Consider the following 27,751-nt stretch of genomic DNA (forward strand, 5'->3'; position numbering starts at 1 on the left):
GCGGGCGCCTGTAGTCCCAGCTACTCGGGAGGCTGAGGCAGGAGAATGGTGTGAACCCGGGAGGCGGAGCTTGCAGTGAGCCGAGATCGTGCCACTGCACCCCAGCCTGGGCGACAGAGCAAGACTCCATCTCAAAAAAAAACAAAAAACAAAAAAAAAAAAGGTGAATTCTTTTTTTTTTCCCTGAGATGGAGTCTCACCCTGTCTAGGCTGGCGTGCAATAGCGTGACCTCGGCTCACTTGCAACCTCCACCTCCCAGGTTGAAGCAATTCTCCTTCCTCAGCCTCCTGAGCAGCTGGGATTACAGCTGCCTGCCACTAAGCTCAGCTAATTTTTGCTTTTTGTTTTCTGAGGTTTTTTTTGAGATGGAGTCTTGCTCTATCGCCCAGGCTGGAGTGCAGTGGCGCGATCTCAGCTCACTGCAACTTTCACCTCCCAGATTCAAGGAATTCTCAATCCCAGCCTCCCAAGTAGCTGGGATTACAGGCGCCTGCCACCACACCCAGTTAATTTTTATATTTTTAGTAGACACGGGGTGTCCCCATCTTGGCCAGGATGGTACTGAACTTCTGACCTCGTGATCTGCCCACCTCGGCCTCCCAAATTGCTGGGATTACAGGTGTGAGCCACTGCATCCGGCCAACAGTGAACACTTTAAAAATGATTTTGTCATTTATATTTTTTTTTTTTTTTTTGAGACAGAGTCTCGCTCTGTCGCCCAGGCTGGAGTGCAGTGACCGGATCTCAGCTCACTGCAAGCTCCGCCTCCTGGGTTTACGCTATTCTCCTGCCTCAGCCTCCCGAGTAGCTGGGACTACAGGTGCCCGCCACCTCGCCCGGCTAGTTTTTTGTATTTTTTAGTAGAGACGGGGTTTCACCAGGTTGGCCAGGATGGTCTCGATCTCCTGACCTCGTGATCCGCCCGTCTCGGCCTCCCAAAGTGCTGGGATTACAGGCTTGAGCCACCGCGCCCGGCCAACTCCAACATTTTTCAACGAGGCCACAGAACCCACAAAGCTTACGATTCAAGCCTAGTTATGGCTTACTGGTAGAAAAAAAAGACATTACACAAATTCGCAAATTGATACTTATGTTGTTTCTAGATTTGCATATTTTTCCCAACTAGTTTCAGGGTTAGTTACCAGAAAATTGGTAACCAACTAAATCTTTTAAACAAAACACTTATTTTTGTTGTTGTTTTAAATAGGGTCTCACTCTGTCTCCCAGGCTGGAATGCAATAGCGTGATTACAGCTCGATTACTGCTCACTGCATCCTTGATCTCTTGGACTCAAGTGATCCTCCCACCTCAGCCTCCCAAGTAGCTGGGACTATAGGTACATGCCACCATACCCAGCTCATTTTTTAATTTTTTTTTAAAGGAAGGGTTTCACCATATTGCCCAGGCTGGTCTGGAACTCCTGGGCTCAAGTGATCCTCCTCCTAGGCCTCCCAAAGTGCTGATATTACAGGCATGAACCACCATGTAGACCAAAATCACTTCTTATTTTTATTTATTTTATTTTTTTCAGAGTCTCCCTCTGTTGTTGCCCAGGCTGGAGTGCAGTGGTGTGATCTCGGCTCACTGCGACCTCCGCCTCCTGTGTTTAAGCGATAAGCGATTCTCCTGCTCAGCCTCTCAGATACCTGGGCTTACAGGAGTCCACCACCACGCCCAAATAATTTTTGTATTTTTAGTAGAGATGGGGTTTCATCATATTGGCCAGGCTGGTCTCGAACTCCTGACCTTTTGACCCACCCGCCTCAGCCTCCCAAAGTGCTGGGATCACAGGCGTAAGCCACCGCACCTGGCCCTAAATCACTTCTTAAATGACCTGTATTTTCCCATGAAATAGTATGATCCAGTGTTGCACTAAACCACCATTTAATAATTGAGCTAGCACATGCCTGTAATCCCAGCACTTTGGGAGGCCGCAATGTGGGCTTGTAGCAGGACAAGGTGCAGACAAAACCCCTCAGACACCGAGTTAAAGAAGGGCTTTATTTGGCCAGGAGCTTTGGCAAGACTCACGTCTCCAACAACTGAGCTCCCCAAGTGAGCAATTCCTGTCCCTTTTAAGGGCTCACAACTCTAAGGGGGTCTGCGTGAGAGGGTCATGATCAATTGAGCAAGCAGGGGGTACGTGACTGTGGGCTGCATACACCAGTAATTAGAACACGACAGGGATTTTCACAGTGCTTTTCTATACAATGTCTGTAATCTATAGATAACATAACCTATTAGGTCAGGGGTAGATCTTTAACTACCAGGCCCAGGGTGTGGCGCCGGGCTGTCTGCTTGTACATTTCATTTCTGCCTTTTAGTTTTTACGTCTTCTTTCTTTGGAGGCAGAAATTGGGCATAAGACAATATGAGGGGTGGTCTCCTCCCTTAGGCTGATCACCTGAGGTCAGGAGTTCAAGACCAGCCAGGCCAACATGGCAAAACCCCACCTCTACTAAAGTACAAAAATTATCTGGGCATCGTGGTGGGCACCTGTAACCCCAGCTGCTCAGGAGGCTGAGGCAGGAGAAGCTTGAACCCAGACGGCAGAGGTTGCAGTGAGCCGAGATCGCGCCCTGCACTCCAGCCTGGGCGACAAGAGTGAGACTCCATCTCAAAAAGTAAATAAATAAATAAATAAAAATTAAAACAAACATTGAGCCAGCAAATCAGATTACTTATTTCCCTCCTTGTATGAAATGCATCTTTAATAAAGAAAATTTAGTATTTTTCTTGTTAAATTGTAGTCCTTTTCACTATAAGTCACAGAGCTTTGACAGGGAAACAATCGAGACCTTGAGAGGTAATAAGACAGAAGTAGATATTAAATACTTCTTTTTGTTTTGTTTTGTTTTTTGTTTTTTGAGACGGAGTCTCACTCGCTCTGTCGCCCATGCTAGAGTGCCGTGGCATGAGCTTGGCTCATTACCACCTCCACCTCCTGGATTCAAGCGATTCTCCTGCCTCGGCCTCCCAAGTAACTGGGATTACACATGGCCACCACCATGCCCAGATAATCTTTGTATTTTTAGTAGAGACGGGGTTTCACCATGTTGGCCGGGCTGGTTTCAAACTCCTGACCTCAAATGATCCACCGACCTCGGCCTCCCAAAGTGCTAGGATTACAGCAGTGAGCCAACATGCCCGACCAATAATTTTGTTTTTAAATATAATGTTTTTAGGCCGGGTGCAGTGGCTCACGCCTATAATCCCAACACTCTGGGAGGCAGAGGTGGGTGGATCATTTCAGGTCAGGAGTTCGAGACCAGCCTGGCCAGCATGGTGAAACCCCGTTTCTACTAAAAATACAAAAATTAGCCAGGCAGTTAGTGCCGTGCCTGTAATCTCAGCAATTGAGGAGACTGAGGCAGGAGAATTGCTTGAGCCTGGGAGGCGGAGATTGCAGTGAGTCGAGATGGCGCCACTGCACTCCAGCCTGGGTGACAGAGTGAGACCTTGTCTCAAAAAAATAACAAATTAATAAATAGATTTAAAAAAAAAAAAAAAGATTTTCAGCTGGTCGTGGTGGCTCACACCTGTAATCCCAGCACTTTGGGAAGCCGAGGCAGGCGGATCGCCTGAGGTTGGGAGTTCGAGACTAGCCTGGCCAACATGGTGAAATCCCATGTTTACTAAAAACACAAAAATTAGCCAGGTGTGGTGGCGTGCGCCTGTAATCCCAGCTACTCGAGAGGCTGGGATTCAAGAATCACTTGAACCCAGGAGGCAGACGATGCAATGAGCTGAGATCTCGCCACTGCACTCCACCCTGGGCAACAGAGTGAACCTCGGTATCAAAAAAATAAAATAGGCCGGGCGCGGTGACTCAAGCCTGTAATCCCAGCACTTTGGGAGGCCGAGACGGGCGGATCACGAGGTCAGGAGATCGAGACCATCCTGGCTAACACGGTGAAACCCCGTCTCTACTAAAAGATACAAAAAAAAAAAAAAAAAAAAAAAAAAAAACTAGCCGGGCGAGGTGGCGGGCGCCTGTAGTCCCAGCTACTTGGGAGGCTGAGGCAAGAGAATGGCGTAAATCCGGGAGGCGGAGCTTGCAGTGAGCTGAGATCCAGCCACTGCACTCCAGCCTGGGCAACAGAGCGAAACTCCCGTCTCAAAAAAAAAAAAAAATTAAATTAAATAAAACAAGGCAGGGCACATTGGCTCACACCTGTAATCCCAGCACTTTGGGAGGCTGAAGCGGGCGGATCGCGAGGTCAGGAGATCGAGACCATCCTGGCTAACACAATGAAACCCTGTCTATACTACAAATACCAAAAGAATTAGCCAGGCATGGTGGCGGGCGCCTGTAGTCTCAGCTACTCGGGAGGCTGAGGCAGGAGAATGGCGAGAACCCGGGAGGCGGAGCTTGTAGTAAGCTGACATCGCGCCACTGCATTCCAGCCTGTGCGACAGAGCGAGACTCCGTCTCAAAATATAAAAATAATAATAATAAGAAGCCAATAAATATTTATTTTAGCCCCTGCTATGTCAGAGATTCACAGGAAGTCCTTAAATCTCCAAAGTTCCTGTCCCACTTTGGAAAAACTTCTCACACAACAGGCAATCAAGATACTAGTCCACCCCTTTTTCTTTCCCAGGGGAAGAAATCCTCATTTTGTAAGGTCATTTACTGCATAAAAGTAACCACAAATAGGAAAGAGAATAGAAGGAGAGGAGGACAGGAAATTCTCATCACAGCTGAACAAACCTCTATTATCTTAACATAACATGGGTGGCATTTATGGGCTTATTTGAACTGCTGGAAATTTCCAGTAGGGGGAAAAAATGCATTACCAACATTAAAAATAAATGTCCAACTATTAAAAAATAAAATAAGATGGCTAGGCCCGCTTCAACACTTTATACTCTACTTGATGTATAACATTTTATACTCTACTCCATGTAGTAGTCAAAAATGGAATAAATTTTTGTAATGATCCATCACAATAGTAACAAATGCTTTCTTTTTAAAACTATTAAAGAAAGAAAAGTGAAACACATTTTACCAGAAGTTAAAAACAATCAGGTTCATTTTCCCCATTCCTATAAAATAATACACTCCCCTTATTTGTGAATCTTCAAGAACCTAGTATAGCCCCTCCCTACCTTTACTCAGGTAAAAGACAAATCACTCATTGATTTCCAAAAGGCCTTGACAGTTCAAGGTGTCAATCCTCAGAGCCAGCAACTAGCTGAAGCGTCTATGTCCTTTCAAAAGGAGTCTGCATCTCTATTTTAGAAACCATTTTCTTGCTGGGCTTGGTAGCTTATGCCTGTGATCCCAGCACTTTGGGAGGCCGAGGCAGGCGGATCACCCGAGGTCAGGAGTTCGAGACCAGCCTGACCAAAATGGCAAAACCCCATCTCTACCAAAAATACAAAAACTAGCCGGGCATGGTGGTGGGCGCCTGTAATCGCAACTACTTGGAGGCTGAGGCAGGAGAATCGCTTGAACCCGGGAAGTGGAGGTTGCATGGAGCCGAGATTACGCCACTGCACTTCAGCCTGGGCGACAGAGTGAGACTCTGTGTCAAAAAATAAATAAATAGGCCGGGCGCGGTGGCTCAAGCCTGTAATCCCAGCACTTTGGGAGGCCGAGACGGGCGGATCACGAGGTCAGGAGATCGAAACCATCCTGGCTAACATGGTGAAACCCCGTCTCTACTAAAAATACAAAAAACTAGCCGGGCGAGGTGGCAGTGCCTGTAGTCCCAGCTACTCGGTAGGCTGAGGCAGGAGAATGGCGGGAACCCGGGAGGCGGAGCTTGCAGTGAGCTGAGATCTGGCCACTGTACTCCAGCCTGGGTGACAGAGCGAGACTCCGTCTCAAAAAAATAAATAAATAAATAAATAAATAAATAAATAAATAAATAAGCTGGGCGCGGTGGCTCACGCCTGTAATCCCAGCACTTCGGGAGGCCGAGATGGGCGGATCACAAGGTCAGGAGATCGAGACCATCCTGGCTAACACAGTGAAACCCCGTCTCTACTAAAAATACAAAAACTTAGCCGGGTGCAGTGGCGGGCACCTGTAGTCCCAGCTACACGGGAGGCTGAGGCAGGAGAATGGCATGAACCCGAGAGGAGGAGCTTGCAGTGAGCCGAGATTGCGCACTGCACTCCAGCCTAGGCGACAAAGCGAGACTCTGTCTCAAAATAAATAAATAAATTAATTAATTAAAATAAAAAGAACCCATTTTCTCTCTCCATAAACACATAGTTTGACTGTCCTCTGCTTTGTCTACATTAAAAAACGTCTCAGGAGTGTTTCTTCAGCCTCTCAGGAAAACCAGACACCTCTTGGGTTCCTCTTCTGAGATATTCCACCTGGGAGATCCCACTGAGAAGCAGCGTAAGAAAAAGTAGAGTTAGAGGGCTGCCATATGCATATCTGACCTCCAAAATAGAGACAGGTTCCCCAGAGCAGCCAGAGACTCCTTTGCAAAGGAAAACTTTTTATAATTTAAAAATAATAAAATGGGCCAGGCGCAGTGGTTCACACCTGTAATCCCAGCACTTTGGGAGGCTGGGGAGGGGGGAGTTGCGGATCACCTGAGGTCAGAAGTTCAAGACCAGCCTGGCCGGCAATGGCGAAACCCTGACTGTACTAAAAAAAAATGCAAAAATTAGCCAGGTATGGTGGCACGTGCCTGCAATCCCAACTACTAGGGAGGCTGAGGCAGGAGAATTGCTTGAACCCAGGAGGCAGAGGTTGCAGTAAGCCAAGTTCGCGCCACTGCCCTCCAGCCTAGGCGACAGAGCGACTCCTTTCCTCACCTCAAGAAAAAATTATAATAAAATAAAATGAAAATAAAGATAACAAAATAGCCAGGCACAGTGGCTCACACCTGTAATCCCAGCACTTTGGGAGGCCGAGGTGGGTGGATCACCTGAGGTGAGGAAATCAAGACCAGCCTGGCCAACATGGTGAAACCCCATCTCTACTAAAACTACAAAAATTAGCCAGGCGTGGTGGTGAGCATCTGTAATCCCAGCTACTCGGGAGGCTGAGGCAGGATAATGGCTTGAACCTGGGAGGCAGAGGTTGTTGCAAGCCAAGATGACACCACTGCAGTCCAGCTTGGTGACAGAGTGCGACAGAGCAAGACTCCGTCTCAAAAATAAAATAAAACAAACAAATTGTATTTTCACATCCCTCACTGGGCAGCTCTCCCAGCTTGTCTCAAACTAGTTTTCACAACTCTTTTTTTTTTTTTTTTCCAGACAAAGTCTCGCACTGTTGCCCGGACTGGAGTGCAAATGGCGCCTATCTTGGTTCACCGCAACCTCCGCCTAACGTGTTCAAGTGATTCCCCTGCCTCAGCCTCCCAAGTAGCTGGGATTACAGGCGCCCGCCACCACACCCGGTTAATTTTTTGTATTTTTAGTAGAGACGGGATTTCACTATGTTGGCCGGGCTGGTCTTGAACTTCTGACCTCAAGATCTGACCGCCTCAGCCTCCCAAAGTGCTGGGATTACAGGCATGAGCCACCGCGCTCGGCCTTTTCTCAACTCTTTAAAGCACATTAGTGCCAACTATATTACAAGGCAACCTGAGTTAGCTATGTTCAGTAAGTATTTTAACGGATTGGCCCTCCATCCTTTTGGGTGAGGAGCTGCACACCGTTTGTAAAAACGCCAAAGAGTACGGTATTTTTCCTACAGAAGTCTGATGGCTAATTCGTCACATTACAGAACTGGTAGTTCTGCACATGATCTGCTATGCCCATACAGAAAACACATATGTGTCTACTGAGGTTTTACAAACAATATGCTTCTTACCTTAACAGAGAAATCAGTCATTCCATTAACAACGGTAAAGTCTAACTTCCAGTATATTGTTGGTGACACATTAACATCAGCATAGTACTTACAATTCACAATTTGCATAAACAATCTCAATTACATAGGTGATGCCTGCAACAGCCCGTTTGAAGGATGACATCTTCCTGGCTGTTCAGAAAGGTTAAGTGGGACCTGCCCAAGGTTACCTAGCAGCTTTATCAATGGTGGACTTCCTTTCGAACCTGCCTGACTCTAAGCCCCTACCTCTTTTCCCTAGACCCCTCCCAGCTTTCAAGAGGGCTCCCGACTCCCATCCTCTACCCAGACCAGCCTATTACTCCAAGATACCGACCCTTCCTCTGCCTGGTTCAGAGGTGGCTTCTTCAGCTCCAACAGAGCTTTCATCCTCCACCACCCTCCCCTCGCGATCATTCTCTGAAATAAGCGAAAAAGAAGAGGCGACCAAAAGCTCCTAGAGGAAGGGATGATACAAATGGGCTGCTTCACTCCACCGCACGCAATCCCTTCCCATTCCACCAACCTGTCCAGCTCTGCGGCCACCTGGCCACCCGTGTCCCAAATTCTCCCATCATCACCTCAAACTGTACCTCCCCCACGCCCTTCCGTCTCCCACAGTCAGAGCCCACCCCACAAAGTCATGTATCCTTCCGCCAAGTTACCCTCTTCCCACGCGTTGTCCACTCCCCCTCCACCACTACTCACGGTCGGTGACTGGGCCCGGCCCTCATGGCTGCTCCTTTGCCGCCCGCCGCCACCACTTCGCCACGTCCCGGCCCCTCAGTCACCGGCGCCGCTGTCGGGACTAGCCAGAGCCGCTCCTGCGCCTGCGCAGCGTGTAGCTCCTGGGCCCTTTCGGGCCACACGCGCCTGCGCAGCCCCTGCCGGGGGCGTCTTCCTCAGTGCCTGATGGTCTCGACCTCTGGGTCTCTAGTGGACATGACACTGGCCTTGAAGAATTCTGAGGCTTAGAGAATTTGGCGACTGCCGCAGGGTACGCCTCTGGAGTACCGTGCCTAGGTTAGTAAACTCTTGGATCGCGCTTCCCCAAGAAGCCACACACTTACTGGCCCTTCCAGAATTCTGCATCCTACTTGCACTTAAAGGACTGAATTCAGGTGCTCTGAGGTGACCACTGATGATAAATTGGGTTTTGTTTTGTTTTTGAGACGAAGTTTCCCTCTTGTCCAGGCTGGAGTGCAATGGCGCGATCTCGGCTTACAGCAACCTCCGCCTCCCGGGTTCAAGCGATTCTCCTGCCTCAGCCTCCCGAGTAGCTGGGATTACAGGCATGCGCCACCACGCCTACCTAATTTTGTATTTTTAGTGGAGACGGGTTTTATCATGTTGGTCAGGCTGGTTTCCAACTCCCAACCTCAGATGATCCGCCCGCCTCGGCCTTCCAAAGTGCTGGGATTACAAGCATGAGCCACCGCACCCGGCCTGGGTCTTTTTTTTTTTTTTTTTTTTTTTTTTTTTGAGACGGAGTTTCGCTTTTGTTGCCCAGGCTGGAGTGCAGTGGCGCGATTTCAGCTCATTGCAACCTGCGCCTCCCGGGTTCAAACGATTCTCCTGCCTTAGCCTCCTGAGTAGCTGGGATTACAGGCTTACGCCACCACACTCAGCTGATTTTTGTATTTTTAGTAGAAACGAGGTTTCACCATGTTGGCCAGGCTGGTCTCGAACTCCTGACCTCAAATGATTCGCCCGTCCCGGCCTCCCAAAGTGCTGGGATTACAGGTGTAAGCCACCATGCTTGGTCAAATTTGGGTCTCTTTCTTTTTTTTCTTTTCTTTTTTTTTTTTTTTTTGAGACGGAGTCTCGCTCTGTCGCCCAGGCTGGAGTGCAGTGGCCGGATCTCAGCTCACTGCAAGCTCCGCCTTCCGGGTTTACGCCATTCTCCTGCCTCAGCCTCCCGAGTAGCTGGGACTACAGGCGCCCGCCACCTCGCCCGGCTAGTTTTTTGTATTTTTTTTTAGTAGAGACGGGGTTTCACCGTGTTAGCCAGGATGGTCTCGATCGCTTGACCTCGTGATCCGCCCGTCTCGGCCTCCCAAAGTGCTGGGATTACAGGCTTGAGCCACCGCGCCCGGCCTGGGTCTCTTTCAAGAAGATGATTGTGTCTAGAATGTATCGGGAGTAATTATGTAAAGGCAGCTTTGCCATCCTAGAATACGCTACTAGCCAGGAGGTGCAATGAAGTCCTGGGGACCTTGTCAAGGAGGTGACCTCACCTAGAATGCACTGGGGACACCGCTAAGTTCAGTACGTTTATCAAGCACATGCTGTTTATTGGACAGAAATGTTCTAGGCATCGCGTGTGTGCTATTGAGAAATTTGCAGGCAAATAGTCCCCTACTTTCCAGCTCTCACTGTGAGCCTGGCCCTTTTTCAAACTGGGAAAGGAAAACCAGACCTTTAGTCCAGTGAGGCCCAACTGTCAGTCCCTAGACTACAGTCCCTAGACTACTGTGCTGCTTTGGCATAGCCTGACAAGAGACTAAGCTCAACCCAGTCCTGAGAATTCAACAAAACAGACTTGAAAGCAGCAGGCCATGAACAGCAACCAAAGGGAAGAGGAGGTACAGGACTAAACTCTCTCCTCATCACCACTGCTCTTTTTTCTCTCTCAACTCCAGTGCTAGTCTCCTCTCTTCAGAGTTTGGACACATAAGGTCCAAGATATAATGTAAGGGGGAAAAAGAGAAGAAAAAAAGATGACAAGTTGAGTGCTCAGTGAGGAATGTTAAAAAAAATAAAAATAGGGCCGGGAGCGGTGGCTCAAGCCTGTAATCCCAGCACTTTGGGAGGCCGAGACGGGTGGATCACGAGGTCAGGAGATCGAGACCATCCTGGCTAACACAGTGAAACCCCGTCTCTACTAAAAAAAAATACAAAAAACTAGCTGGGCGAGGTGGCGGGAGCCTGTAGTCCCAGCTACTCGGGAGGCTGAGGCAGGAGAATGGCATGAACCCGGGAGGCGGAGCTTGCAGTGAGCTGAGATCCGGCCACTGCACTCCAGCCTGGGCAACAGAGCGAGACTCCGTCTCAAAAATAAAATAAAATAAAATAAAAATAAAAATAAAGCTGGGCATAGTAACTCATGCTTGTAATCCCAACATTTTGGGAGGCCAGGTTGGGAGGATTGCTTGAGCCCAGGAGTTAGAGACCAGCCTGGGCAACATAGAGAGACCCACCTCTACAAAAAATTTTTTAAATAGTGGCCAGGCAAGGTTGCTCATGCCTGTAAACCCAGCACATTGGTAGGGTGAGGCAAGCGGATCACCTGAGGCCAGGAGTTCCAGACCAGCCTGGCCATCAAGGTGAAAACCTGTCTCTATTGAAAAAATAGAAAAACTTATCCAGGCATGGTGGCGGGCACCTGTAGTCCCAGCTACTCAGGAGGCTGAGGCACGAGAATTGCTTGAACCCAGAAGGGAGGTTGCAATGAGCTGAGATCGCACCACTGCACTCCAGCCTGGATAACAGAGTGAGACTCCATTTCAATTAAAAAAATAAATAGGGCCGGGCACAGTGGATCATGTCTTTAATCCCAGCACTTTGGGAGGCCAAGGCAGGTGGATCACAAGGTCAGGAGATCGAGACCACCCTGGCTAACACAGTGAAACCCCATCTCTACTAAAAATACAAAAAATTAGCTGGGCGTGGTGGTGGGCACCTGTAATCCCAGCTACTTGGGAGGCTAAGGCAGGAGAATGGAGTGAAGCCAGGAGGCAAAGCTTGCAGTGAGCCGAGATAATGCCACTGCACTCTAGCCTGGGCGACAGAGCGAGACTCCGTCTCAAAAAAAAAAAAATAGCTGGGCGTGGTGGTGAGCACCTGTAGTCCCAGCTACAACGGGAGGTCGAGGGAGGAGAATGGTATGAACCCGGGAGGCGGAGCTTGCAGTGAGCCGAGATTGCCCTACTGCACTGCAGCCTGGGTGACCGAGCGAGACTCCATCTCAAAAAAAAAAAAAAGGAAAGAAAGAAAAAATAAATAAACAGGTCGGGCACGGTAGCTCATCCCTGTAATCCCAGCACTTTGGGAAGCCGAGGTGGGCAGATCATGAGGTCAGGAGATTGAGACCATTCTGGCTAACACGGTGAAACCCCATCTCTACTAAAAATACAAAAAATAAGCCGGGTGTGGTGGCGGGTGCCTGTAGTCCCAGCTACTCGGGAGGCTGAGGCAGTAGAATGGCGTGAACCCAGGAGGCGGGGGTTGCAGTGAGCCGAGATCATGCCACTGCACTCCAGCCTGGAAAACAGAGGGAGACTCTGTCTCAAATAATAATAATAATAATCATAATAATAGATAAATAAAAATAAAAATTAAGGCCGGGCGTGGTGGCTCACGCCTGTAATATCAGCACATTGGGAGGCCGAGTAGGGGCAGATCACCTGAGGTCGGGAGCTCGAGACCAGCCTTATCAACATGGAGAAACCCCATCTCAACTAAAAATACAAAATTAGCCAGGCATGGTGGCGCATACCTGTAATCCCAGTTACTCAGGAGGCTGAGGCAGGAGAATCGCTTGAACCTGGGAGGTGGAGGTTGCAGTGAGCCAAGATCGCGCCATTGCACTCCATCCTGGGCAACAAGAGCGAAACTCCGTCTCAAAAAAAAAAAAAAAAAAAATAGCTGGGCATGGTGGCTCATGCCTGTAATCCCAGCTACTTGGGAAGCTGAGGCAGGAGAATTGCCTGAACCCGGAAGGAGGAGGTTGCAGTGGACCAAGATCACACCACTGCACTCCAACCTGGGTGACAGAGTGAGACTCCCTCTCAAAATACATAAATAAATAGGCTGGGTGTGGTTGCTCACACCTGTAATCCCAGCACTTTGGGAGGCCGAGGTGGGCGGATCACCTGAGGTCAGGAGTTCAAGACCAGCCTGGCGAACATGGTGAAACCTCATCTCTACAAAAATACAAAATTTACCCAGGCATGATGTTGGATGCCTGTAATCCCAGCTACTCAGGGGGCTGAGGTGGGAAGATCAATTGAACCCGGGAGGTGGAGGTTGTAGTGAGCCGAGATTGCGTCACTGCAATCCAGCCTGGGTGACAGAGCAAGGCGCTGTCTCAAAAAGATAAATAAATAAGGGCCAGGCATGGTGGCTCACGCCTATAATCCCAGCACTTTGGGAGGCCGAGGTGGGCGGATCACGAGGTCAGGAGTTCGAGACCAGCCTGACCAACATGGTGAAACCCCCGTCTCTACCAAAAATACAAATTAGCCAGATGTAGTGGTGCACACCTGTGATGCCAGCTACTTGGGAGGCTGAGGTGGGAGAATCACTTGAACCCTGGAGGCAGAGGTTGCAGTGAGCCTAGACTGCACTCCACTACACTCCAGCCCAGGCAACAGAGTGAGACTGTGTCTCAAAAAAATTATTTTAATTAAAAAAAAAAAATGTTCAGGCCAGGTACAGTGACTCATGCCTGTAATCTCAGCACTTTGGGAGGCTGAGTAGGCAGAGTTCGAGAGCAACCCGGGTCACATGGTGAAACCCCATCTGTACAAAAAATTTACCAAAAAATTAGCCAAGTGTGGTGGCCTGTGTCTGTAGTCCCAGCTACTTGGGAGGCTGAAGAGGGAGGATTGCTGGAGTCTGGGAGGCAGAGGTTGCAGTGAGATTCAACCATTGCACTCCAGCCTAGGGGAGCCAGACTCCATCTCAAGAAGAATAAAATTTTCCTCTTAAAAAAGAAAAGAAAATCCTCTACTAACCCCACAGCCCTCTCCTGCTCAGTATTGGCCCTCAATATCCAAGGGTTCAGCATCTAGGAATTCAACCAACTGAAGAACAAAAATATCTGAGGAAAGGCCAGGCATGGTGTCTCATGCCTGTAAACTCAGCACTTGGGGAGGCCAAGGCAGAGGATCATTTAAGGCCAGGAGTTTGTGACCAGCCTGGGCAACATAGTGAGACTCTGTTTCTGCAAAAGATTTAAAAATTAGCCGGGCGCGGTGGCTCACGCCTGTAATCCCAGCAGTTTGGGAGGCCAAGATGGGCGGATCATGAGGTCAGGAGATCGAGACCATCCTGGCTAACACGGTGAAACACCGTCTCTACTAAAAATACAAAAATTAGCTGGGTGCAGGTGGCAGGCGCCTATAGTCCCAGCTACAGGGGAGGCTGAGTCAGGAGAATGGTGTGAACCCGGGAGGCGGAGCTTGCACTGAGTGGAGATTGCGCCACTGCACTCCAGCCTGGGCGACAGAGTGGGAGTCCGTCTCAAAAAAAAAAAAAAGGCCAGGCACGGTGTCTCAAGCCTGTAATCCCAGCACTTTGGGAGGCCGAGGCGGGCGGATCACAAGGTCAGGAGATCGAGACCATCCTGGCTAACACGGTGAAACCCCGTCTCTACTAAAAAGTACCAAAAAAACTAGCCGGGCGAGGTGGCGGGCCCCTGTAGTCCCAGCTACTCGGGAGGTTGAGGCAGGAGAATGGCGTGAACTCGGGAGGCGGAGCTTGCAGTGAGCTGAGATCCGGCCACTGCACTCCAGCTTGGGCGACAGAGCGAGACTCCGTCTCAAAATAAAAAAATTAGCGCCGGGCGTGGTGTCTGACACCTATAATCCCAGCACTTTGGGAGGCCAAGGTGGGTGGATCACCTGAGGTTGGGAGTTTGAGACCAGCCTGACCAACATGGAGAAACCCGTCTCTGCTAAAAATACAAAATTAGCCGGGTGTAGTGGAACATGCCTGTGATCCCAGTTACTCGGGAGGCTGAGGCAGGAAAATCACTTGAACCCCGGAGGCAGAGGTTGCAGTGAGTTGAGATAGTGCCACTGCACTCCAGCCTGAATGACAGAGAGAGATTCCGTCTCAAAAGAAAAAAAAAAAAGGAAAAAGAAAAAATCTAAAACTTCCCTGACCCCAAGTTACAAGGTGTAACTTTATCTTTCTTACTAAAATAGTGTAGTGCGCCGTGCGTGGTGTTTCATGCCCATAATCCCAGCACTTTGGGAGGCTGAGGCAGGCGGATCACAAGGTCAGGAGTTCGAGGCAAGTTTGGCCAACATGGAGAAACCCCGTCTGTACTAAAAATACAAAAAATTAGCCAAGCATTGTGGTGTACGCCTGTAATCCCACCTACTCCGGAGGCTAAGGCAGGAGAATTGCTTGAATCTGGGAAGTGGAGGTTGCAGTGAGCCGAGATTGTGCCACTGCACTTCAGCCTGGGCAACAGAGCAAGAATCCATCTCAAAAATAAATAATTAATTAATTAAAGAAAAACAAAATAGTGTAGTGAAGATGGAGGAGAGAGAAGCAGATGGGGTCTGCGCATGTTGGCTCACGTCTGAAATCCCAGCACTTTGGAAGGCTGAAGTGGGTGACTTAAGCCCTAGAACAGTGTCTGGCACATAGCAAGTACTCAATAGATTTTTGTTGAGTGAGTGAATAAATGACATCTTTCTCTGGGTTGGCTCTCCCCTTCTGGTATCGACATGACTACAGCAGCTCCAGATATTATGTCTTCTTACATCCAGCTCCAGTGGGAAAGAAGCAAAATTCTCCTTGTACCTTTTATCTCCTTGGGTTATGTGCCCATCCCTAAAACAATCATCATGGGCAAGAGAATGTTATATGCTGATTGAGTGGGTTCTGGGTTGTGTGCTCCCTGCCTGGAGTAAGCCTCATCCAACCACATGGTCTGAGTTTTGGAGTAGGGGTGTTTCTATGGATAACTATATTGTATATAATGAATTAATGATTAGCAGGGGAAAAATCCACTATTCTGCCCTTGGTAAGAAATTCAAGTAGGGGCCTGGGCACAGTGGCTCACGCCTGTAAACCCAGCACTTTGGGATGCCGAGGAAGGTGGATCACGAGGTCAGGAGTTCAAGACCAGCCTGGCCAAGATGGTGAAACTTTGTCTCTACTAAAAATAAAAAAAATTAGCTGGTGTGGTGGTGGGTGCCTGTAATCCCAGTTACTTGGGAGGTTGAAGCAAGAGAATCACTTGAATCTCCCTGGCAGAAGAACCGCCAGGGAGGCAGAGGTTGCAGTGAGCCGAGATCGGGCCACTGCACTCTAGCCTGGGTGACAGAGCAAGACTCTGCCTCAAAGAAAGAAAAAAAAGAAATTCAAGTAGGGAAATGGCTCAGAAGACCCACAGCGGTTCAAATACAGGAATATATGTTGTTGTCATATATATAGTCTCCAGCAGGGGACGCCCCCTTCCCCTCTCCCCTGGGAGCCAAGAGTCTAGACTGGGCCACCAGCCCATACCCCCAGTCCAGGCAGCATTGATTCCCCACCAGAACTGAGCTCAGGTTCAGTGGGGGATGACTCAAGAAAGCACTGTAATTGACACTTAGCGGTTTTCTGCTCTTCAGACCCAGGGCCATGGAGCCTTGAGTAGAGTTTTTTTATTTTTTTTAATCAGCATCTCTGTTTTCTCTTTGACCCCAATTCCTTCCCTGCTACTCTCTACACCCCAGGAACTCACCAGCCGGGAGCAGGCGGCAGCTAATTTTGGTACCACTTAAGGGTTCCCCATTCTGGCCCCCCTTCTACTCTCTCACCCCCAAATATTTGTATCTGGAGTGTTTTCTTCCAAGAGGCTGCAACACCCAAGGCTAATACCTCTCATAACAACGCCCACCTCCCTTTAGGAATTGGCCAAATTTGGCATTTTTTTCATGACAGTCTGCCATTCCTAGATGTTTTCTACATTAAAGAAGAAGAAAAAAAATCACTGTTTTCTCCTTAACTTCAAGCTACCACTCTCTCCTCTTCCCCTATAAGGGAAGAGAAAAAAAAAAAGTTGAAATATAAAAATTCCCCTCCTCACCAGGCGCAGGTTCATACCTGTAAATCCCAGTGGCTCATACCTGTAAATCCCAGCACTTTGGGAGGCCGAGGAGGGCAGATCACCTGAGACTGGGAGTTCGAGACCAGCCTGACCAACATGGAGAAACCCCGTCTCTACTAAAAATCCAAAAAATTAGCCAGGCATGGTGGCACATGCCTATAATCCCAACTACTCAGGAGGTTAAGGCAGGAGAATCACCTAGAACCCAGGAGGCGGAGGTTGCAGTGAGCCGAGGTCGTGCCATTGCACTCCAACCTGGCCAACAAGAGTGAAACTCTGTCTCAAAAAAAAAAAAGAAATCCCCCTCCTCCCATTATTCAAGTTATTGTCATCACTGTCTTCTCTGCCCCATAAAGCTGTGAAGCCCTCTGCCTCACTCTTGACAGCATGAGGGGCCAGTGGGCAGGGATTGTGGTTTGAATATCTGAATTGTTTTTCCTTCCACTCTGGGTACTTGCTCAGGCATTGGGGTCTCCTTACTCTTGGCCACATGAGTTTCTTTAGAATCCTCTGGTCAACTGGGACCTTGATTTTGAGACAGTTTAGCCTGGGGTATTTTTGTTCTGTTTGTTCTGTCAGTTCTGTTTGCCTCTTTTCTTCTGTCAGTTTTAGTTTTTTTCATCATTGTGGTTCTGGAAACTTCTTGTGTGTGGTGTCTGGCAAGTTTTGAACAGGTTCTTTCTATAAAAATCAAAGATTTTTAAAAAATGTTCCACCAGGCGTGGTGGCTCACGCCTGTAATCCCAACGCTTTAGGAGGCCAAGGCGGGCGGATCACAAGGTTAGGAGTTTGAGACAAGCCTGGCCAATATGGTGAAACCCCGTCTCTACTAAAACTACAAAAATTAGCCGGGCTTGGTGGGGTACACCTGTAATCCCAGGTACTCAAGAGGCTGAGGCAGAAGAATTGCTTGAACCCGGGAGGTGGAAGTTGCAGTGAGCTGAGATCGCACCACTGCACTCCAGCCTGGGTAACAGAGGGAGACTCCCATCTCAAAAAAAAAAAAGTGTTCCAACGCTAGGGGCAGTAGCTAACAACTGTAATCTCAGCACTTTGGGAGGCCAAAGGAGGTGGCTCACTTGAGCCCAGGAGTTCAAGACCAGCCTGGGCCAAGCCAGGCACGGTGGCTCACACCTGTAATCCCAGTACTTTGGGAGGCTGAGGCAGGTGGATCACCTGAGGTCAGGAGTTCGAGACCAGCCTGGCCAACCTGGTGAAACTCCATCTCTACTAAAAATACAAAAAATTAGCCAGGTGTGGTGGCAGAAGACTATAACCCCAGCTACTTGGGAGCCTGAGGCAGGAAAATCGCTTGAACCTGGGAGACAAAGGTTGCAGTGAGATGAGATTGTGCCATTTCACTCCAGCCTGGGAGTCTCAAAAAAAAAAAAAAAAAAGAAGAAGAAGAAGAAGAAGACCAGCCTGGGCAACATGGTGAGAGACTGTCTCTATAAAAAATACAGAAATTAGGCTAGGCATGGTGACTCATCCTTGTAAACCCAGCACTTTGGGAGGCTGAGGCAGGCGGATCATGAGGTCAGGAATTCGAGACCAGCCTAGCCAACATGGTGAAACCCTGTCTCTACTAAAAATACAAAAATTAGCTGGTGTGGTGGCGGGGACCTGTAATCCCAGCTACTCGGGAGGCTGAGCCAGGAGAATCACTTGAACCAGGGAGGTGGAGGTTGCAGTGAGCCGAGATAGCACTACTGCACTCCAACCTGGGCGATGAGCAAGACTCCGTCTCAAAAAAAAGACCAAAAACAGAAATTAGCTGGGCGTGGTCGTGCACATCTGTAGTCCCAGCTACCTGGGAGGCTAAGACAGGGGAATCACCTGAGCCCAGGAGGTGGAGGTTGCAGTGCGCCAAAATTGCACCACTATACTCTAGCCCAGACAACAGAGTGAGATTGTGTCTCAAAACCAATTTTTTTGTTAATTAAAAAAACAATGTGGCCGGGCGCGGTGGCTCAAGCCTGTAATCCCAGCACTTTGGGAGGCCGAGACGGGCGGATCACGAGGTCAGGAGATCGAGACCATCCTGGCTAACACGGTGAAACCCCGTCTCTACTAAAAATACAAAAACTAGCCGGGCGAGGTGGTGGGCGCCTGTAGTCCCAGCTACTCGGGAGGCTGAGGCAGGAGAATGGCGTAAACCCGGGAGGCGGAGCTTGCAGTGAGCTGAGATCTGGCCACTGCACTCCAGTCCGGGCGACAGAGCGAGACTCCGCCTCAAAAAAAAAAAAAAAAAAAAAAAAAAAAAAACAATGTGGCCCGGTGCAGTGGCTCATGCCTGTAATCCCAGCACTTTGGGAGGCTAAAGTGGGCGGATCATGAGGTCATGAGATCGAGACCATCCTGGCTAACACAGTGAAACACCCTCTCTACTAAAAATACAAAAACTTAGCCGGGCATGGTGGTGGGCGCCTGTAGTCTCAGCTACTTGGGAGGCTGAGACAGGAGAATGGCATGAACCAGGGAGGCAGAACTTGCAGTAAGCCGAGATGGTGCCACTGCACTCCAGCCTGGGCAACAGAGCAAGACTCTGTCTCAAAAAAGAAAAAAAAATGTTCAGGCCAGGTACAGTGACTCACGCCTGTAATCTCAGCACTTTGGGAGGTGGAGTAGGTTGAGTTAAAGACCAACCTGGGCTACATGGTGAAACCCCATCTGCACAAAAAAAATTACCAAAAAATTAGCCGGGTGTGGTGGCCCGCGTCTATAGTCCCAGCTACTTGGGAGGTTGAAGAAGGAGGATTGCTTGAGTCTGGGAGGCAGAGGTTGCAGTGAGATTCAACCATTGCACTCTAGCCTAGGGGAGCCAGATTCCATCTCAAAAAAAATAAAAGTTTCATCTTAAAAAAGAAGAAAATCCTTTATTAACCCCACGGCCCTCTCCTGTTCAGTATTGGTCCTCAATATCCAAGGGTTTAGCATCCAGGAATTCAACCAACTGAAGAACAAAAATATCTGGGGAAAGGCCAGGCATGGTGTCTCATGCCTGTAAACTCAGCACTCGGGGAGGCCGAGGCTGAGGATCACTTGAGGCCAGGAGTTCGTGACTAGCCTGGGCAACATAGTGAGAATCTGTCTCTGCAAAAGATTTAAAAATTAGCGCTGGGCGTGGTATCTGACACCTGTAATCCCAGCACTTTGGGAGGCCAATGTGGGTGGATTACCTGAGGTTGGGAGTTCGAGACCAGCCTAACCAACATGGAGAAACCCCATCTCTACTGAAAATACAAAATTAGCCAGGCGTGGTGGTGCATGCCTGTGATCCCAGCTACTCAGGAGGCTGAGGCAGGAAAATCACTTGAACCCGGGAGGTGGAGGTTGCAGTGAGCCAAGATCGTGCCATTGCACTGCAGATTGGGCAACAAGAGCGAAACTCCATCTCAAAAAAAAAAAGGAATTACTAGGCATGGTGGCAGCAGGTCTATAGTCACAGCTACTAGTGGGGTTGAGGTGGGAGGAATGCTTGAGCCATGATTGCACCACTGCACTCCAGTCTGGGCGACAGAGCAAGACCCTGTCTCAAAAAAATAAAATAAAATAAAAGAGAGAAGGGGAGGAGAGAAATTGAGGATAGCCAGAATATACAGTCATGTCTTCCCAGGGAATTTAGATACCATAATTTCCACCCTCCCATCCTATGGATACCAAAATCTGCTGATTCTCTTGTAGTAAGAGATGACTTTAAGGCATCTCTAGATTACTTATAATATCTAATACAATGTAAGTGCTATATAAATAGTTGTTATACTGTATTGTGTCATATTTTTGTTATTTTTGTTATTTTAGAGATGAGGTCCCCGAAGTCCCGTGATAGAGATTTCTGTCTATTTTGTTCACTGATGTATCCCCAGCACGGGACAGAGCTTGCTAGTAGATGCTTTATACATCTTCCTCCATAGTCAGGCATGTTAGCACGTGCCTGTAGTCCTGGCCACTCAAGAGGGCTGAAACTGGAAGATCGCTTGAACCCAAGAGTTTCAGGTTCCAGTGAGCTATGATCATGCCACTGCACTCCAGCCTGGGCGACAGAATGAGCACTGACTCTAAGAACCTTCTTTCCTAAACTCCCCTCTACCAAGGTGTATCTCTGTTTCAAGTGTTTGATTTAGAGGCTACAAAGGATGAAGAGGGCTCAAGGCCTCAAACAGACCAAGGTAAATGGAGTTTCTCCAGCTGCTAGAACGGTCTAGGAGAGCTTAGGTGGCTAAGCTGCTTCTTCCTCCTTTGCAAACCCTCTGTTTTTTCTCCATAAAGGAATGACCTCAGATAGGAGACAGTAGCCGAAGCTTACAGGAGGGAAATGCACACCTGCTCTTCATCCCAAACACCGATCCAAGGACCACTCCTTCCAGGAGCCTAGTATAAAGCAAAGGTGCTGATAGCCCAGGGCCACCGCTGACCTCTAGGGCAAGGCAAAGTAAGGCTAGGAGAGGATCCTGCAGGCCAAAGGATGAAAAGGACTAGGAACAAACAACAACAAAACCCTTATGGGGACAGGGGGTACAGTGCCCCCTCCCAGTCCCACAACCATTCCTCCCTCGATGGAAGGACGGTTTCTGCTATTTGGCCTCATGGGAAATGTAGTTTAGGAGACGTGGCCAGAAAGGCCTTTTACAAAACTTTGGCAGAAGAAAAAAATACGTTGTGTACGGGAGTCCAAAACTACCACCACGCTTCCATGCTTGCACAGACTCTAAATACACATTTCCCCACTTCCTTTGCCTCGACCAGTCTCCAGAGCGGTTCCTCCTCCCGCCCACATCCCCTGTGTCTCGGCTTTCCATTTGGGCCGACCTACCTCTCTCCTACTCGCTGGTTCGTCAGCCGCTCCGTTCAATCGTAGGAACGCTCCTGGTCAGTTCCCGGAGTGCCTTGCGGCTGTAATGGCTGCCCCCAGCTGGCGCGGGGCTGGGCTTGTTCAAGCGGTGTTAAGGGTCTGGCAGGTGGGCCCTCATGTCGCGAGGGAGCGGGTGATCCCTTTTTCCTCACCCTTAGGCTTCCAACGGAGGTGCGTGTCCTGCGTTGCGGGGTCCGCTTTCTCTGGTCTCCGCTTAGCCTCGGCTTCTCGGAATTATGGCCAGGGCTCTGCCCTGGACCACTTCTTCGGATTCTCTCAGCCCGACAGTTCGGTGACTTCTTGCGTCCCCGCGGTGTCCATGCACAGAGGTAAAGAGCCCTGATAGGTTTGCCCGGAACTGTCACGTTTTTAGCACTGAAAGGTTTCTGGGGATATTGTCTTTGATTCTATTTTATAGAAAACGATGTTGAGGCCCTGACAGGGACGAGCAGTGAAAAATCTCACAGGAGAGAAATAACAGTTTGAGTGGGAGAAGGAAACGATCTGGTCACAACCAGAGGCGCTCACTAAAGAGCATGAGATTGAAGGGCCACATGAGATTGAAGGGCCACAGACAAAGCAGAACTATGGCTCTGCACCCTGACATGGGAAGCAAATTTGATCCAATAAATGCATGTTGGGCTTCATCTACTTGTCAAGACACAGTTGCATCTGGAAAATAGCACACTTTATTCTTCAAACAGAGTCCGGTATTGGAGACTGGACACAAACTGGTGATTGCAAAATGGTGTCATAAGGAGATAATATAAAAAGACTGGGCCCTCTCCCTTCTTGACCCCTAGCCCTGCCTCCCGTCCCTCCTTCAGAAAAAAAAAAAAAAAAGACTGGGAAAGCTTGCAGAGCCTTCATAGCACCCTTAGTAGGGTGAGAGAATGAGAGCTGAGGAATTATCTGGCTTTGTGTAGTCCAGCTTGCTTAAATGTACGTACACTTCTCAGGCACAGCTACACATTATAATTACATGCAGTAATTGAGTATTAAGTGCCAGGCATTGTGCTGAGTTGTTTTACACAATTGCTAGTCATCAAAAAAAGTTATAAGCTGATAAGTAGGTACCGTTAATATCAACTAGATTTTACATATGAGAAAACTAAAGGGCTCAGAGAGTTACTTTATAAATTAATGTAAATTAAGGGCCAAAGTCTCAAAGTCAGGTCTAGGTGCCTTCAACCTGGTGCACTAATTTTGTATCCCTGCTCCCTTTGTGGGCGGGCAGGAACAAGCACCTGACAGGAAATCCAGATTCCACTGTGTCTCACGCCTCTTCCCACTTGCACATAGATGAGCAGGATCTCCTCTTGGTCCATCACCCTGATATGCCTGAGAATCCCCGGGTCCTACGAGTGGTCCTCCTGGGAGCCCCGAATGCAGGGAAGTCAACACTCTCCAACCAGCTTCTGGGCCGAAAGGTATGCTACACCCTTGACCATCCTACCCTTTACATCTTTTACTTCTTGCCATGCCTTCAGGGATGGTCTTGAAGGGATCTGGGACCTCACTGAGACTCCTTTGTTCATGGCAGGTGTTCCCTGTTTCCAAGAAGGTGCATACCACTCGCTGCCAAGCTCTGGGGGTCATCACAGAGAAGGAGACCCAGGTGGTGGGTACCTACAAAGGGAGTCCTTGAAACAGGACAGAGGGTGAAGCTAAGAGGGTCTCCCTTACCATCAGCCTTGAAGAAAATGATGGTTACATTCATTTATCTGAGGAAAGGGGTTTTCTTTTTTTTTTTTTTTGGAGATGGAGTCTCGCTCTGTCACCCAGACTGGAGTCCAGTGACTCTATGTTGGCTCACTGCAAGCTCCACCTCCTGGGTTCACGCCATTCTCCTGCCTCAGCCTCCTGAGTGGCTGGGACTACAGGCGCCCGCCACCATACCTGGCTAATTTTTTGTATTTTTAGTAGAAACGGTGTCTCACCATGTTAGCCAGGATGGTCTTGATGTCCTGACCTCGTGATCAGCCTGCCTCGGCCTCCCAAAGTGCTGGGATTACAGTCGTGAGCCACCATGCCCGGCCAGGAAAGGGGGTTTCCTCTTCCTTAAGGCGTGGTACAGTTCTGTCTCTACCTTGCCCTCCCCTGGCATCTAGTCAGAAATATTTCATTCTCTCTCTTTTTTTTTTGAGATGGAGTTTCACTCTTGTTGCCCAGGCTGGAGTTCAGTGGCACAATCTCAGCTCACCACAACCTCTGCCTCCCAGGTTTAAGTAGTTCTCCTGCCTCAGCCTCCCGAGTAGCTGGGACTACAGGCATGTGCCACCACGCCCAGCTAATTTTGTGTTTTTGGTAGAGATGGGGTTTCACCATGTTGGCCAGTCTGGTCTCAAACTCCTGACCTCAGGTGATCCGCCCACCTCAGCCTCCCAAAGTGCTGGGATTATGAGCATGAGCCACCACGCCCAGCCGATTTCATTCTCTGTTTACTGCTTCCTAATCTTCCTTATATTCACAGTCATCGTCTTTCTCCAAGATCCCATCAAAGCAGAATGGTAAAAACCTAAGGTCAGCCTGGGTGCAGTGCACATATCCCAGCACTGTGGGAGGCCAAAGTGGGTGGATCACTTGAGATCAGGAGTTCGAGACCAGCCTGGCCAACGTGGTGAAACCCTGTCTCTACTAAAAAAATACAAAAATTAGCCAGGTGCGGTGGTGCACACCTGTAATCCCAGCTACTCAGGAGGTTGAGGCAGGAGAATTGCTTGAACCTGGGAGGCAGAGGTTGCAGTGAGCCAAGATGGTACCACTGCACTCCAGCCTGGGCGACAGAGTGAGACTCCGTCTCAAAAAAAAAAAAAAAAAAAACCTAAAGTCAATAATAGCTTGACTGAGGAGGGAGGGCAGGCTCCTGACATCACAGGTAGCCTCTGTCTCACTTCCCAGTCATAATCTTTTCTCCTGGGGTCTGGGTATCTCACTTTCCTGATTTTAGATTCTACTTGACACACCTGGCATTATCAGTCCTGGTAAACAGAAGAGGTAATGGTGGTGGAATTGGGGTGGATATGGGGGGAGGCACTGAAACAGGGTGGGGAGATTCCATTATAGGGGCTGGAAAACCCCTTTACCATACAACATCCCTCATCAGAAATGCCTGAGTCATAAGACCCTTCCTGACTGATGTATGTCTGTCCCTCAGGCACCACCTGGAGCTCTCTTTGTTGGAAGATCCATGGAAGAGCATGGAATCTGCTGATCTTGGTTAGGTTCAGGATGGGAACCTTAAGCCCAGTTTACAGGGGTCACGGCCTTTCATTCCTTGGTAGTTTGTGGGGCGAAAGCCAAGCTCATACCATGTAAGTTTTTGTCAGGGCAGGAGGAACAGTGACCATTTCCTTTTCCTTCTTCTTGCCTTGCCATCTTCCAGTTGTGGTTCTTGTGGATGTCTCAGACAAGTGGACACGGAACCAGCTCAGCCCTCAGTTGCTCAGGTGCTTGACCAAGTTCTCCCAGATCCCTAGTGTCCTGGTCATGAACAAGGTGAGCACTACCCACCCGAGGAAGGGGTCTACTTCCCTCCAAGTCCCCTATCTCTGACCACACACCCTTTGCCCATCCCCCATGTCCAGGTAGATTGTCTGAAGCGGAAGTCAGTTCTCCTGGAGCTCACGGCAGCCCTCACTGAAGGTGTGGTCAACGGCAAAAAGCTCGAGATGAGGCAGGCCTTCCGCTCACACCCTGGTACCCGTTGCCCCAGCCCAGCAGTTAAGGACCCAAACACACTCTCTGTGGGAAACCCTCAGAGGATTGGCTGGCCCCACTTCAAGGAGATCTTCATGTTGTCAGCCCTAAACCAGGAGGATGTGAAAACACTAAAGGTCAGTTAGTCTTGGCCATAGCCTGGCCCTTGGTTTCTACCATATGAAGACAGCCCTCAAAGTTCCTCCTGGAAGCAAAAATGAGAAAAGTCCTGGTTGGGATTAAGATGCCCATCTATTCCCTCTGTTCCCACAGCAATACCTCCTGACACAGGCCCAGCCAGGGCCCTGGGAGTACCACAGTGCAGTCCTCACTAGCCAGACACCAGAAGAGATCTGCGCCAACATTATCCGAGAGAAGCTCCTAGAGCACCTGCCTCAGGAGGTGCCTTACAATGTACAGCAGGTACAGAGTGAAGGGTTCTGGGGGCTCTCTACCAGACACACACCTTTACCCAGGAGTATGACTGACTAATCTTTTGTCTCCCTGTACAGAAGACGGCAGTATGGGAGGAAGGACCAGGTGGGGAGCTAGTTATCCAACAGAAGCTTCTGGTGCCCAAAGAATCTTATATGGTAAGTGAGACTAGGCATGTTTGACAGGAGTTCTTCCCCTAGCTTGGAGCCCTGAGAGCAGGACCATGTCCTTCTCTCTTTTTTCTTTTTCTTTTCTTTTTTTTGAGACAGAGTCTTGCTCTGTCACTGAGGCTGAAGTGCAGTGGTGGGATCACAGCTCACTGCAGCCTTGACTTCCCACGCTCAAGCAATCCTCCCGCCTCAGCCCCCTGAGGAGCTGGGACCAGCTAATTTTTTTATTTTATTTTTTTTTGAGACAAAGTCTCACTCTGTCACCCAGGCTGGAGTGCAGTGGCACGATCTCTGCTCACTGCGACCTCCGCCTCCTGGGCTCAAGTGATTCTCCTGCCTCAGCCTCCCAAGAAGCTGGGATTACAGGTGCCCACCACCATGCCCAGCTAATTTTTTGTATTTTTAGTAGAGACAGAGTTTCACCATGTTGGCCAGGCTGGTTTCAAACTCTTGAACTCAAATTGTCCGCCCGCCTCAGCCTCCCAAAGTGCCGCCTGACCATCTGCTAATTTAAAAAAATGTTTTGTAGAGAAGGGGTTTCGCTCTGTTGCCCAGGCTGGTCTCAAACTCCTGGGCTCAAGCAGTCCACCCACCTTAGCCTCCGAAAGTGCTGGGAATAATAGGCGTGAGCCACTGCACCTAACCCTCTCCTTTTTTAGTTTTTTAATCTCTTTGAGCCAGGGTCTTGCTCTGTCACTCAGGCTGGGGTGCAGAGGCGCAATCTCAGCTCACTGCAACTTCTGCCTCTTGGGTTCAAATGATTCTCCTGCCTCAGCCTCCCGAGTAGCTAAGATTACAGGTGCCTGCCACCATGCCCAGCTAATTTTTTGTAGAGACAGGGTTTCACCGTGTTGACCAGGCTGGTTTCGAACTCCTGACCTCAGGTGATCTGCCTGCCTCAACCTCCCAAAGTGCTGGGATTACAGGCATGAGCCACCGCACCTGGCCACCCTCTCTTTTTTTTAAAGAGGGGTTGCACTTTTACCCAGGCTGAACTCAAACTCCTGTGCTCAAAGGATCCTCTCACCTCAGCCCCCCGAATAGCTGGGACTACAGGCATGTGCCATCATTCCTGTCTTCCTTCTCTTTCATATACCCTCAGAAACTGCTGATTGGTCCGAAGGGCCATGTGATCTCCCAGATAGCACAGGAGGCAGGCCGCGACCTCATGAACATCTTCCTCTGTGATGTTGACATCCACCTCTCTGTGAAGCTCCTCAAGTGACCACCCTCTACTGACCCTCCCAGGACATTCCAGCTCAAGCTGCTGGCAGGAACTGACCAGATCTGTCCTTGGCTAGGGACCCTCTAGGGACTGGTGAGAGACATGAACACTGACTGGCTGCTAGCTGGCCTGGCCCTGCTGAGTCTGCATATTCCCTGCCCAGCTGTGTCTCCTGTTGGAAGAAGGAACTGGCCTTAGCTCAGTTTCCAGGTGGTTCCTCTGCCTGGGACCACAGCTACAAAGGTGTAGCTAAGAAGATGGCTCATTGGTGGGAGCAATATCACCCTACCTCCAGCTAGCTATGGGCCCAGAGTTTCTCCCTGAGTCGCTGTTACTGGTAGGGAGATTTCTCTTCACGCCCTCATTTCCTTCACCTTGAACTTGGATAAGAACTCATGTCTCCTGAATGAGGTAGCGCCTCCCATCTGCTCCCCAATTCTTGATCTCTCCCACCTCATCCCTCTCCCCAGTCTTGGATACTAATAAAAGACAGGCATTCTGGTTCTCATCTTTATTCCTTTTATTTATTTATTTTTATTTTTTAATATTAGGGACTGAGTCTCACTGTGTTGTCTAGGCTGGTCTCAAACTCCTGGGCTCAAGAAATCCTCCTGCCTTGGCCTCTGAAAGTGGTGGGATTACAGGTGTAAGCCACAGTGCCTGGCCTCATCTTTATTTCTTTACAACAGGAAAGAGAAAATGTATCTATTCCCTCCCCCACCCGCTATC

The 27,751-nt window shown here is 49.2% G+C and overlaps 2 protein-coding genes across 6 annotated transcripts in view; one reads left to right on the plus strand and one right to left on the minus strand.

Moving 5' to 3' along the window:
- The window catches only part of FAM222B (family with sequence similarity 222 member B), a 100,217-nt gene extending 91,559 nt beyond the window's left edge, over positions 1–8,658 (minus strand). For 2 of the 5 annotated variants that reach the window (XM_010378317.2, XM_010378314.2), the window contains exon 1: positions 8,517–8,640. The gene's annotated coding sequence lies outside the window, so the exon portion shown is untranslated. Of the gene's footprint in view, positions 1–8,145; positions 8,266–8,516 lie in introns of all 5 variants that reach the window. The other 3 variants (XM_030923426.1, XM_010378313.2, XM_010378316.2) reach the window with 3 other exon arrangements.
- A 12,808-nt stretch (positions 8,659–21,466) lies between these two features.
- Positions 21,467–27,536, plus strand: ERAL1 (Era like 12S mitochondrial rRNA chaperone 1). The gene is made up of 10 exons (XM_010378318.2): positions 21,467–21,822; positions 22,796–22,923; positions 23,037–23,114; positions 24,444–24,490; positions 24,651–24,712; positions 24,879–24,991; positions 25,081–25,329; positions 25,466–25,615; positions 25,705–25,785; positions 26,900–27,536. Exons 1-10 carry the CDS (start codon positions 21,540–21,542, stop codon positions 27,020–27,022), a joined length of 1,314 nt encoding a protein of 437 aa, XP_010376620.2. The 5' UTR covers positions 21,467–21,539; the 3' UTR covers positions 27,023–27,536.
- The last annotated feature ends 215 nt before the right edge of the window (positions 27,537–27,751 follow it).

The sequence above is a fragment of the Rhinopithecus roxellana genome, chromosome 19 (genome assembly GCF_007565055.1).
Source record: "Rhinopithecus roxellana isolate Shanxi Qingling chromosome 19, ASM756505v1, whole genome shotgun sequence".
NCBI classification, from domain to species: domain Eukaryota; kingdom Metazoa; phylum Chordata; class Mammalia; order Primates; family Cercopithecidae; genus Rhinopithecus; species Rhinopithecus roxellana.